We start from the raw sequence: 16,400 nt of genomic DNA, 5'->3' as shown, positions 1-16,400 counted from the left end.
AGAGAGTGTGTGTGCGCGCGTGTCGGTGTTGCACCTTCGCGCACGCACCGCCGTATCGTCGTTCTTTTCTTTGCTGTGCTTTTTCTGTCTTAGCATGCTCGTTCTGCGCGCTTTCGTTTTCACCTCTCCGACGCCCCGATGACGAGGTGGACACTCCTCTCGCTGCGGGCTATCTCAGGGCCCAGTACCGCCACACTATGGGGAGGGGGGAGCCAAGCAGCCCCTCCGCCCTCTCCGCGCCAAATGCCGAACCCTCTCTGGGGGCGCCACGGCCAGGTGCCTACGGCGCATGGAGCGGCCAGAGCGATTTAGTGCCACCGTGAGGTTGGCATTCAAGTCCTGGACGGTGTGGCCTCGGGGCGACCGGCGCCAGTGAACAAGTCTACGCCTTTCATATGATTCGGCAGGGTGTTGGCGCGGTTTGAGCGTGCTTTACCCGACCCTCACGCTGCACATAGGGATGAAGGGCGCCTGGGCTACCCTGATGGGGATGCGCCAGGGGATGGCAGCCTGCATGATGGGGAGCGGCTGTGAGGCCACCTGCCGAGCGGGGTTGGGTAGGCAGAGTTCGAGGCAGAGGAGCCGTGCTCGCAAGGCTGAGTCGGTGCATCGCTGGCGCGCGCGCGTCTAGCGTTGCCTGGCCCCATCGCAATGGGGGGGGGGCGTGTGACACAGGACCATTTGTAGGGGGAGGGAGCTGGGGGGCTGAGCGGAGTGTGACCTCGTGCTGCACGGCAGAGAAACGGATGCGTGGTACACTGCACCGCCCCCTCCCTTCACTCTCCACACAACAAAAGGAAGAACAACACGTTTTCAAAGAAAAACTTAATAGCCCCCCAAAAGACGACACCAGCAGCTCTCCCTCTCATGCACTGTCGTGTATGCGGCTGGCCGGACCCTCACCTTCTTCTCCCTTCCTCCTGTTTTTTTCTTTGTTTTGCTTGTTCTCTTGCGTGACGGGCGGTGTGAAGCTGGTGCTCATCATTGGCGCCGCTTTCGCACATCTGTCTGCCTGCGCACGTGTACGCGGACTTCACTGCCTGCTTGCAAGGCGGGTGAAAGGAACAGCGGTACAAACGGATAGGCGAGCAAAGGTATTGAGTCGGACTTGGCTGTCGCCCGATGAGATGAGCGAGATGCAGGAGGCGCTCAAGAAGAAGGAAGCTTGGGATCGCCATCTTGAGTCGACGTTGCTGCAACTGAGTTATTTCTACACCAGCCGCATCGAGCCGGTAGAGGCCTCCTACAACTACAATGTGTTCCGTCCCACGTGGTTCGCTGAGTCGATCAAGCAGAAAATGCCGTTCGTGACGTTTCTCGGGCCTTTCTCATCCGGCAAGTCTTCCTTCCTCAACTACCTGCTGCAGGGCGATTATCTCATGACAGGACCGCAGCCCGTTACTGACAAGTTCACCGTCGTCATGTATGGCGAGCAGTTCCAGCAGATCCCAGGTCGTGTGCTCATGGCAGACAGCCGACTGCCCTACCGCGGTCTCTCGCAGTTCGGCGACGCGTTTGCGGAGTTCTTCGCCGGTGTGGTGGTACCTCACCCAATACTGCGCTGCGTCTCGTTCATCGACACTCCTGGCATCCTTGAAGCTTCTGGCGATATGCACTCCCGCCGATACGACTACATCGAGGTGTGCCGATGGTTTGTTGAAAAGAGCGACCTCGTCTTCTTCTTGTTTGACCCGACAAAACTGGACGCCGGGCCAGAACTACGGCAAGTGTTCAGCAAGGCGCTCCTCCACGAGGAGAGCAAGATACGCATCGTTATGAACAAGGCCGACTCAGTGAGGGCACAAGAGCTGATGCGAGTGTACGGCTCCTTGTACTGGAACTTGTCGAACTTGGTCCACTCAACGGAGCCTCCGCGGCTGTACGTGTCCAGCTTCTGGGATAAACCGTACCACGACGGCACCGACCACGCGCTCTTTGAGAAGGAGAAAGAGGATTTGCTGTACGAGCTAATCGTCACGATCCCGCTGCAGTCGCTCGATCGCCGCGTCACGTCCATGATGCGACGCGCGAGTGACGTGCTGCTGTTCGCGCTCATCTGCGCCAGCTACCGAACCCGCTTACCGGCTGTCTTTGGCAAAAACAAGGCGAAAGAGCGCTTCTATGAGGAGTACGAGACCATCGTAAAGGACCTGGCTTCGCGCTACCACACCAGCGAGAACAGTTTTCCCACATGCGCGGATGTGCGCGCCTTCCTGACCAGGGTCGACTCGAAGGACTTCCCTGACATCGAGAAGCTGGAGAAGCGCGGGTGGATCAAGTTGCTCAAGAGCACCATCGACGTAGACCTCCCACGTCTGCTCCAGCCGCTCAAGGAATACTCGATGAGCGACCCGCGGGAGCAACGCGACGCCATTAAGCTTCAGCGCAAGTATATGCAACAGCGAGCCAGTGCAGCGCCTCCGGCTAGGGCAGCTACCGTAGCAAGCCTTGGGGGCAATGACCCACCTAGCGCCACCCCGAAAGCCGTGGTGTCACCGCCCCCTGCAGCAGCACCTGCTGCAGGCAGTGTCTCGTCTACCACCGACACGCAGGCGCAGATGTTAACGATGATGCTGCAGATGCTGGCCGCGCAGCAGCAGCAGCAGCAGGCTAGTAGCCCCTCGACTGGTCAGGCAAGCCCTGGCGCAGCAACGACGGCCTCGAATGACCAGATGGAGCTCACAATGCAAAGTATAATGGCCATGCTGCAGCAGCAGATGCAACAGCAACAGTCCCAACAACAACAGCGGTAGGGGAGAGAAACGAGAGAGGCAACCCCCTTACCGCGTGACGTCCACAAAAAAGAAACAAGCCGCTGACCAAAAGCGTGTGCCATAAAGGAAGGATAGGGCAGGGATCGGTGAAGCAGGGAAGCGATTACGAGTTGCAACTTCTTGTTTTGTCTTTGACGATACAGTGACGATGTGGACTTGTTTCGATCTTCTTCGACCTCTTGGCCTCAGCGGTCTCGCCCTTCCGTCTCGCTTTCTCGGTACCATAAAAAAATCAGCGATAGTGCTGCTTGCGCATGTTTATGCTCGATGGCCGTTTGTCGTGCGCGTGCGGGGTCTGGTGGGGGTGGGGAGGGGGATTCGGGCCTTCTTCTTATAGGCGTTACATGCTTCCGTCGACCCCTTCCCCGCGTAGAGGGCCGCCGTCTCCGGCTGCAGACGCACGTATGCCATGGGAGCATCGATGCAGTTTTCTTTCCCTGTGTGTGTGTGTGTGTGTGTGTGTGTGTCTGTATGCGTGCGCCCGTTTCGGCGGATTGGGGCATCAACTCGATCGGTGGCTTCCTCACCTGGCTTCCGTTTTTCCCTGTGGGGTGAATTTTGTGTGGCTCAGATGACTCCATCGTGCACAAACACACACACACACACACGCACATCTATGTGTTCATGATTCACCTTTTGCATGTTGCTTCATTTTTTTTTGTTGTTGTTTTGCTGTGGTGCTTCTATCTTTTTTTTTCCTCTGTCCTCATCCCCGCACTCTGCAAAAGCGTGTGTGCGTGTGCCGGTGGGGTGGGGGAGGGCGCTCCTTAGGCCCCGTCAAGCGCATCACCTCAACACCGAAAGTGGGCAATGTGGAGCATAGCGAAAGAAAAGAGGGCGGCAATTATGTCTTTGATCACCATCATCACTTCGCTCATTTGATTCCGGTCGACGCGCGTTGCATCTACGGGTAATGAGCCCTCCGCCCTCCGCCCTCCCCCTCCCAATCTCGCCATCACGTCGCATTGCCTCAGCTCTGCGAATGGCAGCGAAGTCTGCCGCCATGTGACACATGCTCTCGTGGGTGAAAACTCACATGCTCTTGCACCCCGCCCTCCATCGTCTTGCGTTGCTTTTCTTTTTGTATTGTGGCAAATCTTGCACATTGCCTACAGCGCACCTCATGGCCCTCAAGCGCGTGCGCGAAGAGGCTGCCGAGAACGGCGAGGCCGGCCTCGGCGACACACTGGTCTCCCAACTCCCGAAGAAGCGTCCTGAGGTGGCTGTCTGCACCTCCAGCTCCGCATTGAGCCCTTTCACGCGGCAACCCTTCTCAGCCCGCTACCGTCAGCTGTTGCAGTCGCGTCAGCGACTTCCTGTGTTCGAGAAGCGCCACCTTATACAGGAGACGGTGCGAACCAACTCTGTCACGTTGCTCGTGGGCGAGACGGGCAGCGGCAAGACGACGCAGGTTCCTCACTTTCTTGCGGAGCTGCAGGACACCTTCACCGGCGTCATCGCATGTACGCAGCCACGTCGTATCGCGGCCATCTCCGTTGCCACTCGCGTGGCCGAAGAAATGGACGTGCCCCTCGGTGCGCATGTCGGCTACCACGTCCGCTTCGACTCGCGCCAGTGCGACGCCACGCGGGTGCTCTACATGACGGATGGCATGCTGCTCCGTGAAGCGTTCACAGATTCGGACCTCCAAAAATACAGTGTTGTGGTGGTGGACGAGGCGCACGAGCGGACGATCGACACGGATGTGGTTCTCGGCCTCCTGAAGCGACTCCTCACACGGCGTCCGCTTTTCCGACTGGTGGTCATGTCGGCCACGCTGGACGTGGCAAAGATTCAGTCCTACTTCCCCGGTGCGCCCCTCGTGCACGTCTCGGGGCGCATGCACGACGTGGACGTCTTGTACATGCCACATCCGGTGCGCGATTACGTGGAGGCGACTGTGTCGTGCGTGCTTCAGCTACATGAGCGCGAGCCGGCCGGGGATATCCTCTGCTTCTTGACTGGCGAGGCGGAGATTGAGCGGGCTGTCGCGGCACTTCACCAGGCCCTCGGCTCGAGCTCTGCGGCCGCCTCCAAGGAGCAAGAAGCGCCGGTGCAGGGGCGCGGAAAGGACTTGACGCTTTTCAATACGCCGGCGGACGACCTGGCGCGGCCGACGGAGGTGGTGGTGCTGCCTCTCTACGGTTCTCTTAGCCTCCAGGAGCAGCAGAAGGTGTTTGCCACCTATCCCCCCAACACGCGCAAGATTGTCGTGGCCACGAACATTGCCGAGACGTCCGTCACCATTGACGGCATTGTCTACGTTGTGGACTGCGGGTATCAGAAGCAGAGCTTGTACAACTCCGAGGCACGCGTGGACTACTTGCTGCCGGCGGTTATTAGCAAGGCCTCCGCCGAACAGCGCAAGGGTCGCGCTGGTCGTACGCGGCCTGGCAAGTGCTTCCGCCTCTTCACGTCGGCCGACTTTGCCACTTTTCCCGATCAAACGCATCCGGAGATACTACGCACGAACATTGTGAACACCGTGCTGCTGCTGCTCACGCTTGGCGTCGCTAACCCGTGTGAGTTCCCCTTCATCGACCCGCCCTCGGACCAGGGCATGAGCGACGCCTTCTACCAGCTCTTGTACTTCGGCGCCGTGGATGACGGGCTTCAGCTCACGGACTTTGGCCGACGCATGGCCGTATTCCCTGTGGATGTCTGCTTGGCACGAATGCTGCTCATGGCCCCCAAGCACGGGTGCGGTGCCGACGCCGCGGTGGTGGCGGCGATGCTGGAGGCTGGAAACGCGTTCAGCCGCCCGCCATCGCGGTTGGCCGAGGCTCGCGAGGCGCACGCGCGCTTCGACGACGCCGACGGCGACCACGTTGTGCTCTTTCGCGTCTTTCACGCGTACTTCAAGAACCAGCAGAACGGCAAACGCTTCTGCTACGAGAACTACCTACGACACCAGACCCTACAGCAAGCGGTGCAGGTGTACAACCAGCTGCGGCGGTTAATGAGCCAACTCACGATACCAGTGCAGTCCACCTACATCCCGGAGCGCGAGTACGTGGACACGGTGGCGCTCCGCAAGGCCGTGCTGGAGGGATTCTTCACACAGGTCGCCTTCTTGACTCCCGTGGCACCCATCACCCATACAGCTGGAGCGGACCCGACGACGCGCGTCTACCGCACCGTCCGGGACGCCTTGAGTGTGACGCTGCATCGTCAGTCCGTGCTTGCGGCGACGCACAAGTCACGCGCGCTTCCGACCTGGATCGTGTTTGACCGTCTGGAAGTGCAAGGGGACTCCGGGACGTTTATCCGAACCGCCTCAGCAGTGGAGGTGGGCTGGCTGCTGGACGTCAGTGACTTCTACACGGACCTCAGCGAAATCCCAGACGGCGAGATTGCGCAGGTGCTGCGCCGTGCTCGTGAGGCGGAAAGTAGCGTACACGCGGGCAAAGCCGAGCGCGAGAGTGTGTAGCGCGGCGCCGGAGACCGCAGCGGCGTGCTTGCCATTTTCGAGCCCCGTTCCTTAACCGTGTTCCATGGCCGCGAACGATGGGAGGACTCCTACTCGCTGATTCCCCTTCATCGCTTTAAAAAGGATTCATTTCGACGCTGTCGCCCGTTCCACGGAGCAGATGTCGCGCGCACCAGAGTAGACAAACAAAGGCCCCCTATGGAACAGGCGCCCTTTTTGCGTGGCTGTTTCCTGGCGGTTGCTCAACTGACATCCATGCTTGTCGTCGATGCAGCAGGCTCAGCGGTGCAGGGCATGAGCGCTGCCGGCCGTGCTGAGTAGACCGCACATGGGGTATAGGGGCGGATAAATGCGCAAACGCTGCAAAACATCCTCCTCCGCCTTCCTCCCCTCCCCTCCCTTCCCCTCGTTCACGCTCTGTGTCCACTTCTGCGTCCTGTCGCCTTCATGCTTTCATGCGTTTTCCCTTTTTTCCTTTTCGTGTGCGTGCTCATGATCCCTGTTAACTGCAATGCAGTCGTCGCAGCTTGCGGGCACGAACGCACATACATACGCCTGCACACACACACACACACTGCCGTTGCACGGAACGGAGGAGGCGAGGAAGAGAGTGAGAGAGAGACGGCCGTCCCCTCACCTCCTGCCACCTGTCGTACAAAACGCGAATCCGCAAAAACAAAATCACATAAACGCGGGTGCGACTCACGGAACATCACTGCGACGTGAATCGCTGGAGGTGGCATCGAGCAGTGCCCGTGTTTCCCTGACGCGAGCAAGCAACCACCTCTTGCATGTGTCCCCATATTGACAGGCCTGTACGTTGCTACAGAGAGAACGAGAAACCACGCGTAGTAGAGATGCATATTCACATAGACGTACCCAAGGATAGATTGCCCTTTTTCTTTTTTTTACAAATCGTCCTGTATCTCAGCGCGCCGTCATGAGCAGTGCTTCACCGCCTCCACCGCAGCGCGGCGATGCTGTACAAGTACAGCTCGTGAACGCAGACGGCAGCACCATCGCGCAGCGTCCCATCCATATTGAGGAGCTGTTGCAGCAGAAGGATCACACCGTGGATATCGGCGCTGGAATTGCCCTGCGCCTCGAGGCGCTGAATGCCGAGCAGGACTACAGCGACGACAACGACACCAGCGCACCCGACGACTCTGCTGACGACGAAGAGGGGACCACAGGCTCTGTCGAGGGTGCCGGAGCTCGAGAAGAGCCCGCCTCCGCTGCTGCCCCACCTCCCGGCACGCGGGCCACCATGGACTGGTACGACGTGCTGGACGCGCTACGCCGCGAGCAGCTCGATGTCAAGCGCAACGCGGCTGAGGTGGGCGACGCCATGAGAAAGTCGGGTGAGGGCGAAGGCCGCCTTGTCACGCGGCACCTCAATGAGTTGCGCAGTGCAGCCACGCCGCTGAAATGGTTTTCCAATGCAGCGGGCCTCGAGGGCAAGGCCATCGCCGCAGATGATGCCGCCGGGAGCGTGCCGCCACCAGGCGCGTCTCGGCGTGAGGTGTGGGCCTCTCTGGCACCGGCGAAGAAAAACGCGCATCCGCACAACTACAAGCTTCTCCGCTACGTCTCTTATATGCCGGTGCTAGACTACCGGCGATTTCGCCCCACCGCCCTCACCTTTCACGCAGCGGCGTCGTACTTGAGCCGCAAAGATCGCGGCCAACGCCTGCTCGTCTACGGCGGCGTTTCCTTTGGCGCCCGCACCGTGGAGCATGAGCTGTACGAATTTTCTATGCTGACGGGCAACTGGCGCCGCATCGAGGGACGACAGCTCGTCCCGGCCGGCCACTACGGTCACACAATGACAGTGGTCGAGTCGTTTGACCGCGTCGTGGTGGTGGGCGGCATCGGGCCCGGCGGTGCGGCGGTTTCAAGGGAGAAGAGGCAGGCGTGGGGCACCGATCCGCTGTGCGCGCCGCGGTATCGATGCCTGTGCCCACTCCTGCATTGTCGTACCGAGCAAGCGGCGACTACGTTGGCACGCGCGGGTGGGACTGCTGCGCCGCTGCCCCTCTCTGTCTCACCTGTCTCGACCGGCTTTGTATCTCTGCTCTTCGACATGAACCTGAGTGATCAGACGTGGCGTGCCATCCAACCCGCCACCCAGTTTCCGCTGGCGTATCATACCACCGTGCACTTTGGCAAGGAGCTTTTTGTCTTTGGTGGGCTGACAGATGATCTGCGGGTGTCGGGGCAGCTGCTTGCCATCAACTCCGCCACGTACGCGGTTCGCCGCATCCAAACAAGCGCTGGCTCGTCCAGTCGAGGCCGACAGGGGGTGGCACCGGGTGATGGGGCGGGGGAGGCGCACAGTGGCAGCGACCTGGATGAGTGCGAGGCTGCGGGGCCGGGGCCGCGCTTTCTGCATACGGCAGTACGGTACGGCCCATACATGATTGTCTACGGCGGCTACGACGCGCAGAATGAGGTGCTTGGTGACTGCTGGGCGTTTGACATGGCAAATGAGCGGTGGGAGCAGCTGCGGTGTCGCGGCGAGGCGGCCGGCCGTGCAGGACACGAGTGCTGTGTCGTTGGCTCCCGCATGCTCGTCACAGGCGGCTTTGAGTCGTCGCTCGATGAAGTCGGCATAGCAGCGTCGCCAGTAACGACAGTGATGGAACTGAACCTTGTGCCGACAGTGCACGGGGAGCACATGTGGCGTTCTGAAGTCGGCATCCACCCGCCCTTGCCGCCGCTCGCCTTCACGCGGTGCGCACCGTGCGGCGACGAGCACTCGTTCCTTCTCTTTGGCGGGCTGACAAAGCTGGCGCGACACCGCAGCCGGTCCCGATCGGTTGGCAAGCGCTCCGCCTCCGCGAAACGCTGTGCGGCGGCCTCCACCGAGGAAGAGAGCGACGTGGACGTGGACAGCCACCCCGCCTCCCACAAGGTGTCAGAGCGCGGGGCGTCTTTGGCGGCGCGCAACGGACTTTGGAAGAGGCTTGCACCGTTCGACGACGGTCTTGTTTTGACTTTCCCAGAAAAGCGGCAGCGCAGCAAGGGGGCCAAGGACGAGCCGGTGGTGAACGCGCTCGGCATCGAAGTCGTCCCTGACGAACTGCCGGAGCACTTCAAGACCTTTGTGCGCCGGCAGGAGGACTTTGTGAGGAAAAAGGACGCCGCAGCCGCAGAGACGATTCGCAAGACGACGCTGGAGGAACAAGAGGAAATGGAGCCGATGCTGTACCTCACGGATGACGAGATCGAGTTGCTCCTGCACCGGAGCGAGGAGTGCTGCGTTGCGTTCGCGGAGCGCTACAAGATGAACACGCTGCCAAGCAATGTGCCGGACCGTGAAGAGCGCGTGCACCTGATTGAGGAGTGCATTTCCGAGAGTCGCCAGGTGCGGGATGTCATGCGCTCTATGAAGGGTTCGGTGCCGGGCGTCACCGCCGTCAAGTCGAAGACGCACCGCAAGCGTGCTGGGCAGAAGTTCGAGGACTACGCTGCCGCAAAACCCTTCCGCCGCGTTGTGGTGATGCACCTGCTGGAGAGCATCAACCAACACCTGTCACGCATGCATCGACTCAACAAGGCGCTGCGGACGGTGGACTGGCCTGAAAAAGAGGGGTTCCTCGCGGCCGTGGGCGACATGCAGAACTCCGTCCACGCCGTGTCGCGCGCCATCAATGGCGTCCTCAACAAATACATCCAGCAGCGAGTGGAGTCCCTTATGAAGGGAGTGGACAAGCACAAGGAGGTGATGCGGCTGCTTACGCAGGTGGTGGAGAAGAACCTGCACGACAAGATATGGGGCATCGAGGCTGCGCGAGATGAGAAGCGACAAAAACACCAGCGCGCCCGTGCCGCCGTGGAGACTCCTGGTCAGCCGACGGCTGCGGCGACGCAGGCCGCGAGACAGCGACGCACGCCATCGGCTGCTGCGCGTAGTGGAAGCTCATCTCCGGCCGCGAGACGAGGTCACACCGTCCGCAGCCGCTCGCTTGGTGGCGGCTACCACGCCGATGAGAGTAAAGCTGTGGTACACATGATGGACAGGGAGTGGCACGACCTGCTGAACCGCGCCCGCATGGTGGAGAAGTGCGCCGGCCGTCTGCGCCACTACTGCGAGGAAGGCGCGGTGACCAGCGACACAGCGCCGCTGTCAGCTCTGCCACCACCACCAGCACCGCCGCCGCAGCAGCCATCCGTCGAGGGCCCCCTTTCGTTGCCTCTTGCCCCGCAGCAGACACCTTCGTTGATGATACAAGTCCAGCCCTCTCTGCAGGCGCCTACGCTGGCGCCAGGTGGCTCGATGGCGCCGCCGGTTTGCCTGCCCACCGGCGTGCCGCTTGCGGGCTTGCTGACGAGTGAGGCTCCAGTGGTTCCACCTGTGGCAGCCCCCGCGTCGACTGCGGGTGAGGCTGGTGCGGCTCGACCGCGCGAGATCATTATTCAGCGCTCGAACGAGCTGCGAATGACGACGGCGACGGTAGCGGAGGAGGTGCGCAAAGCAGCTCTGGACTTTCAAGCAGCGCTTACCCAGGCGGCTGCAGCGTTGCCACCGACGAGTTCCGCAAACGCACTGTCGGCGACGACGACGGTGAGCCACCCCACAGCTGCACCACCGCGGACGACATTAGGCGCCGATGTCGTCGCCCACACCACTCCGGCTCCGCAACTGCCGGTCCCCGCCGTTATGTCATCGCACACGACAACGGCGGCGGCGACCCCTGGACCCACGCTGCCTTTCCGATCATCTCCGTCGGGCGCCAGCTCCTCTTCGTCGTCGGGATCGTCGCGGTCGTCGTCGTCTTCGGGGTCGTCGGGACCGGCAGCCGCCGCCGTGAAGCGCGGTCCGTCGTTGCAGCTGCCTTCAGTAGGCCACTTACCATCCGCCATGGCGGCGCCGCTGGAGTCGACGGGGTTCGTGCAACTGCAGCAGCCAGTGACGGCGTCCTTGGGGGCGAGCACAGAGGCACCGCTTGCGAATGTGCAGCAGCCCCAACTCACTCTGGCGGCAACGTCTTCGCACGATGGCGCAACCGGCGCTTCCCATGGTAGCCGCAATGCAAACACAACCTCTGCTGAGCCGGCGCAAGTCTCCACAGTTCAGGGGCATGCGGTGTACCTGAGCGCGCTGCGCCCCATTCTCGCAGCGAAGGAGTCCCTCCAGCAGCTCCAAGACAAGGTGGCTCTGATACGCCTGAACGAGTGGGACGCCAGCGACCTCGCCGGCGCGCCGCAGGATGTGAAGGTGGAAAAGCTCTACAGGCGTCTCAGCAAATTGCTGACGGGAGTGGCGCAGTCTGTCACGGCCACCTTCCTGGCCAAGGCTGGTGCGAGGCCACCTCGTCTCCGCCCCGCTCCCGTTTCTGTCGGGCCGCCGCCGCACCGGTCAAGGGGCAAGAAGTCGACGGGCAAGGCAAGGACCAGCGGCCCGTCCACAAAGCGTGCCACGCAGTCGAAGTCGCTCACCTCGGTGGCGGAGGCGTGCGCGACCCCTGCATCCGCGGTCTTTTCGCAGGCGTTGTTCTCCAGCGCGGGAGGCGACAAGGGAGATTCTTCTCGCAAGGGCGACGGCGCGGCAGCGTGGACGCTGCCCAGCGCCGCCGACGGCAATGTGGGGGACGCCCTGAGGCTGATGCCGCTTCCTCCGCCCGCCCACAACCAGGTCGATGACGCTGATGACGGATGGCTGTCGAAGCGTTCTCGCCCCACCTATGACGAGGCAGCTGGTGTACCTCTGGTCTCACATGAGGCGCTCCTGCGGGATGTCCGGCCAGCGGTTGTGCCTGCCGCTGCCGCATTCACCAGTGCAGCCGGGCCATCCGCCGTCGAGGTGCACGCGGTGTACCCGGACGCACGCACGGTGCCGAATGCCAGCGCCACTAGCCTTTTGTGCGGCAGCGTGGCTCCACCGGCCATAGCGGCGGGTCCGTGGGCACCCACGGTCAGCTCAGGGCAGACAAGCGGAACGGCGCCTGTTGCTACGGCGGCGCCTGTCGTGGCGCTGAGCGTCGTGCCAAAGGTTGTAATGCCGGCAGGAGCGAATGACGTGAGCACCGACGAGTCTGGGGCGGCCTACACGACACAATCGCCACTGCGGCGCAGGCGCTCTACGATTGCAGATCTCGCGCAGCTGCGTCACCTCTCCCAGAGCCGGCTGGATGACGGCAGTTTCGGTGGTGGAACAACCAGCAGCGGCGACGGCGTAGACCCTGTGACTCGCGATCCGGTCACAAATATCACGAGGGGCAACTTTGTCGTGAACGCCGAGTACCTTTCTCGTGTGGCGCCGCATGCGTTGCTGGCGGCGACCACTGCCGAGATAAAGCTGCAGGGGGGTGCCGGTGGCATGCAGCAGGCGTGGTCGGACATCGATGAGGACTATTTCTACTTTGGCCGGCCTGTAGGGAAGCGCGTGGCGACTGCCGAAACGGTGGTGTCCGGCCCTCCCTACATCTCTAACCGTCCGCGTGGTGGTGTGGGCGTGTCGCCGCCCGTGGGAACGGTGGTGGGCTCGCCGCGTGTGAATGCGGAGTTAGCGGCTTCGTCAATGCGCGGCATCCCCGGCGTCACTCCTGCGTCGACGACACTGGGCACGCGCTCCTCTAGGGCGCGGGACAGCAGCAGCGGTCGTCGCGTGTCGGATCACTACCTGTCATCGACAGCGTCGCAGTTGCTGAAGTTGCACGCAGCGCGACCAGTCGTACGCAAAAGCGGCACGAAGCACAGCTTCTTCACCCCCGGGGAGCTGCATCTGATGCAAGCCCGCGAGCGGTTGCGGTCAAAGTCGTCCATGTGATTGACACGCAAGCGCATGCTGCTTTTCGGCGCGAGACAGCCTCTGCGGGATATCTCCACATGCCCATCAAGGCTGTGCCAGCGTTTATGTTGATATGCGCTCGTCAGCAACTTTCTGATACGTTTCTGCGCAGACCCGTTCGCGCGAGAGAGAAAGCGACGATGCGGGGCGCACAAAGGCACGCACCTGAGTACGTTTCAAGGGGCGGTCCGAAGTGCGCTGCCGTGGTTGTGGCCGCTGACGCACAGCCAATAGAAAATAGATGCAGAGTGGATGTGATAAATGAAATCGTCGCTAAAGCACGTTTGACGGCGACTTGCGCGCTTGCCTTGCTTTGCCGGTGCTTGGGTGCTCTGCCTTTTATTCCGGCTCCACGCAGAGGAGCACCGAAGTCGTATACAGCTGCTTCTCCGCCACCTCTCGCATCTCGACGGATATAGACGGCGTGTGTGTGTGTGTGGGTGCTTGTAGGCGTGACCGCAAAGGCGCATTGCTCTAACACGAGGAAACGTCTCCTTCGGTTTCGTCTGATCTTCGTATTATATATATCTGTGCACAACGCGCGTGTTTGCTTGCCTCTGGGGGTGTGCTGGGAGGTATATCGCATGTGTGTCTGTGTGTGTGTCGTCTCCTCTTAGCTCCGTCCATGAAGCGAACAAAGCACACGGAGCAGGAAACAGACGTCAAGTGCGTGCGGAAAAAAAAACGAGAGACGCAGCAGCGGACGGTAAAGTCTGTCGATGGCATCGTACACCAAGAGTGGTGCTGGCGGGAGTGGGATAGTAGACGCGCATCGGCTTTTCTCTCTCAGTGTTGCATGGCTCGCCTGTGAGCAAAAGTTCACGGGGCGCTGGCTGGTTCCTTGTTTTCTGCGGGCAGCATGGCGCTTCCCACGACCTGCACCAGCCCTTTCGGTATGTGCACGCTGTTTCGCTCGCGATCTCGGCTTTCCTTTCGTCCCTTCTCTCCCTTCCGCTTCCCTCTCCTCTATTTGGCCTGCGCGCCCCTCCGCCTTCCTCTTTCGACCTTCACGACCCCCGCCGTCCTGGCCACCCCGCACATTCGTTTTACATTCTCATCGCATCCGACACAGAGATACAAACGCAAGGAAATAAACGTTTTTCAGGGCCGCTTCTCGTCAGATTCGCCACGCTGCTGGGTGGCAGAAGCAACGCCATAGCGAAGCAGCACCCACGCCCCGCACGGATCCACAAGCACCGTTGTTTTCTTTTTGACTTCCTCACCCTACCCCTCTCGGGGCCTTGAAAAGGTTTTGCACGTGAGTCTGTGGACGGCTTTCGTCTTCGTCTTTCTCACGCCCATTTTGATAGCCCCCTCCTCCAGTAGCGGACGCTCTCACACACCTGTCTTCCTCTTCCTAGGCGCCGCCACTACAAGCAAAAACGAAAGACGAACTGCTTTTTATTTTTTTTTTGCGCCTTGTCTCTTCGAAGCGAGCGCTCATCCGACGTGGTGGCAGCCACACACACACACACACACGAAGAACGAAGGGGAGAACAGTAAGCGGAAAAGGAAGTCGGACAGGAGCAACAATACAAAAAAAGCGAGCCTTGACCCTCGTGCATCCTTTCCATCGGACGCAGCCGCTGTCCCCCCCCCCTACACACACGCACACGTACCACCACTCTCCATTCTCCGTCATCACAGCTTTCCTGTGATCCGCTCACGCTGATTCAGAAGGTGCAGCGTCCGGCAACGCACAAGCAACAAGGAAGAGGAGAACAGACCGTACACCGTCGCACAAGATTCGCAGATCTGCGCCGGAACGACAACAAAAGCAAAACGACAGAGCAAAAAAAAAGTAAGCGGGTAGTCGAGTCTCTTCAACGCGACGACCCAAAGCGCACGGGCGCAACAGACGGACACACAGCGATACCCTCGCGCCTCCATTGCGCTGTTTTTTTTTTTTTCGTGCCGGCTCTTTTCGTGCTCTTCGTTGTCGGTTTCTTGTGTTGCCGTACGTGCTTCAGCACGCTTTTTCGTGCTGCGTGTGCGTGCGCGTGTGTCTCGTTGTCGCTCCTTTTCGGTGTTCCAGCTGTTTCTCAAACGATCCCGTAAGTTTGCCACAGTGCGTGCCTCGACCGGCTGATCCCCGCACCTGCTTTTTTTTTTTCGCTGTTGTTCTCCTTCCAGGGTGGAACGTTTCGGCCAGGGAGGCGAGCTCAGAGTGGTCGGGGTGGCTGCTTTGCAGGTATCCCCTCCCTCCTTTTTCTTCTCTTCTTCTTTTGCCTCTTCCCAGAGCTCCTCCTCGCTCGTACAAGTATCATTATTGTGTATTTCTTTTTTTTTCTGGTTGCTGCCACTTCTGCTTCGTTGGTGCTCTTGGTTTTCGGCATACACGCGATTCGCCTCCCTCATCTTCTCTCCTTGTTGGTTCGTTCTTCTGGGTTTGCTGTCTTTATTTTTCCTTGTGTGTGTGTGTGAGTGTGAAGAGGGAGCGGAGGGGGATCACGGTTTGCCGTCGCCGCATACATCTCTCGTGCACTCGTTCTCAATACGAACGCGTGGAAGTGTAATTTCCAGGCTTTGAACACGTGATATAGGGCCGCGTTACCGGTGGCCAACAAGTAGAGAGGAAGGGGGCCCAGACCGTGGCCAAGGTGACGAACACGCAACTTCAAGTCTCTGCACTCCCCACTCCCGCAACACCCGCGGACCCGAACTCCGTTTTGGTGGTAGGGCAGAAGGAGACTTCTCCTATCCGTTCGTGCCATTCATACGCAACTGTCGCCTCCGTACGAGCATTCGTGCAGAGAGGGAGTGCACAAGCGGGGCACTGCACATCACGGTGAGCGGACCTCTTCTGTTCTATCCGGGCCGGAAGCTCAACCAGAGCAGGGCCGCCCCTTGGCGGTGTACCCGCGCTTCTTCTTTCACCCTTTTCCTCCTCTTCCCTCTTCTCACGCTTCTTTCTTCTCCGGATCGTTCTCAACTTTTTTCTTTCCTTTTCGCTGTTCCTGTGGGCCCATTTGCTTGTGTGTGTGTGTGCGTGCGCGCACTCGTAGGAGGATCTGCACGTGTGCTCGAGGATCTCTGGCTCTCTGCATCGGGCTGTTGAGGGATTGGGTTGTGTCTCTCCTTTGTGTTTGTCGCATCAGCTATCCGCGGGAAGGTGGGGAGATCGGCACGGTGTGGGGTGTCACTTCGTCGGCATACACGTGTTTTCTTCTCCCTTACCCTGCATCTATTGTGAGGCAACCGTCACACAGCCGAGGGCCCTACCAGCGCTAGCCCTAACAAAGGACACACATACCCACAGCTGCATATATATATATATATGTATCTGCCTCCCTCTTCCTTCCCACCCACTCCGCAGAGGCAGCACAAAACCTCGGCTACTGCCGCAAGCATTCTCTCTTTTGCTCTTCGTCTTCACGCCGTTCACGCCCAACGCCGCCCACCA

At 60.4% G+C, this 16,400-nt stretch overlaps 3 protein-coding genes across 3 annotated transcripts; all 3 read left to right on the top strand.

Moving 5' to 3' along the window:
- Window positions 1-1,127: 1,127 nt before the first annotated feature.
- On the top strand, window positions 1,128-2,753 carry LDBPK_342040 (hypothetical protein, conserved; the record flags this gene model as incomplete). Its single annotated transcript, XM_003864315.1, has 1 exon — window positions 1,128-2,753. One exon carries the CDS (start codon window positions 1,128-1,130, stop codon window positions 2,751-2,753), a length of 1,626 nt encoding a protein of 541 aa, XP_003864363.1.
- A 1,033-nt stretch (window positions 2,754-3,786) lies between these two features.
- Window positions 3,787-6,204, top strand: LDBPK_342030 (ATP-dependent RNA helicase-like protein; the record flags this gene model as incomplete). Its single annotated transcript, XM_003864314.1, has 1 exon — window positions 3,787-6,204. One exon carries the CDS (start codon window positions 3,787-3,789, stop codon window positions 6,202-6,204), a length of 2,418 nt encoding a protein of 805 aa, XP_003864362.1.
- Window positions 6,205-7,144: 940 nt separating this feature from the next.
- Window positions 7,145-12,976, top strand: LDBPK_342010 (hypothetical protein, conserved; the record flags this gene model as incomplete). Its single annotated transcript, XM_003864313.1, has 1 exon — window positions 7,145-12,976. The coding sequence occupies one exon, from the start codon at window positions 7,145-7,147 to the stop codon at window positions 12,974-12,976; it is 5,832 nt and encodes a 1,943-aa protein (XP_003864361.1).
- Between the last annotated feature and the right edge of the window lie 3,424 nt (window positions 12,977-16,400).

Source organism: Leishmania donovani, chromosome 34 (assembly GCF_000227135.1).
Source record: "Leishmania donovani BPK282A1 complete genome, chromosome 34".
Lineage (NCBI taxonomy): Eukaryota > Euglenozoa > Kinetoplastea > Trypanosomatida > Trypanosomatidae > Leishmania > Leishmania donovani.
This window is presented reverse-complemented; position numbering and strand designations above follow the sequence as displayed.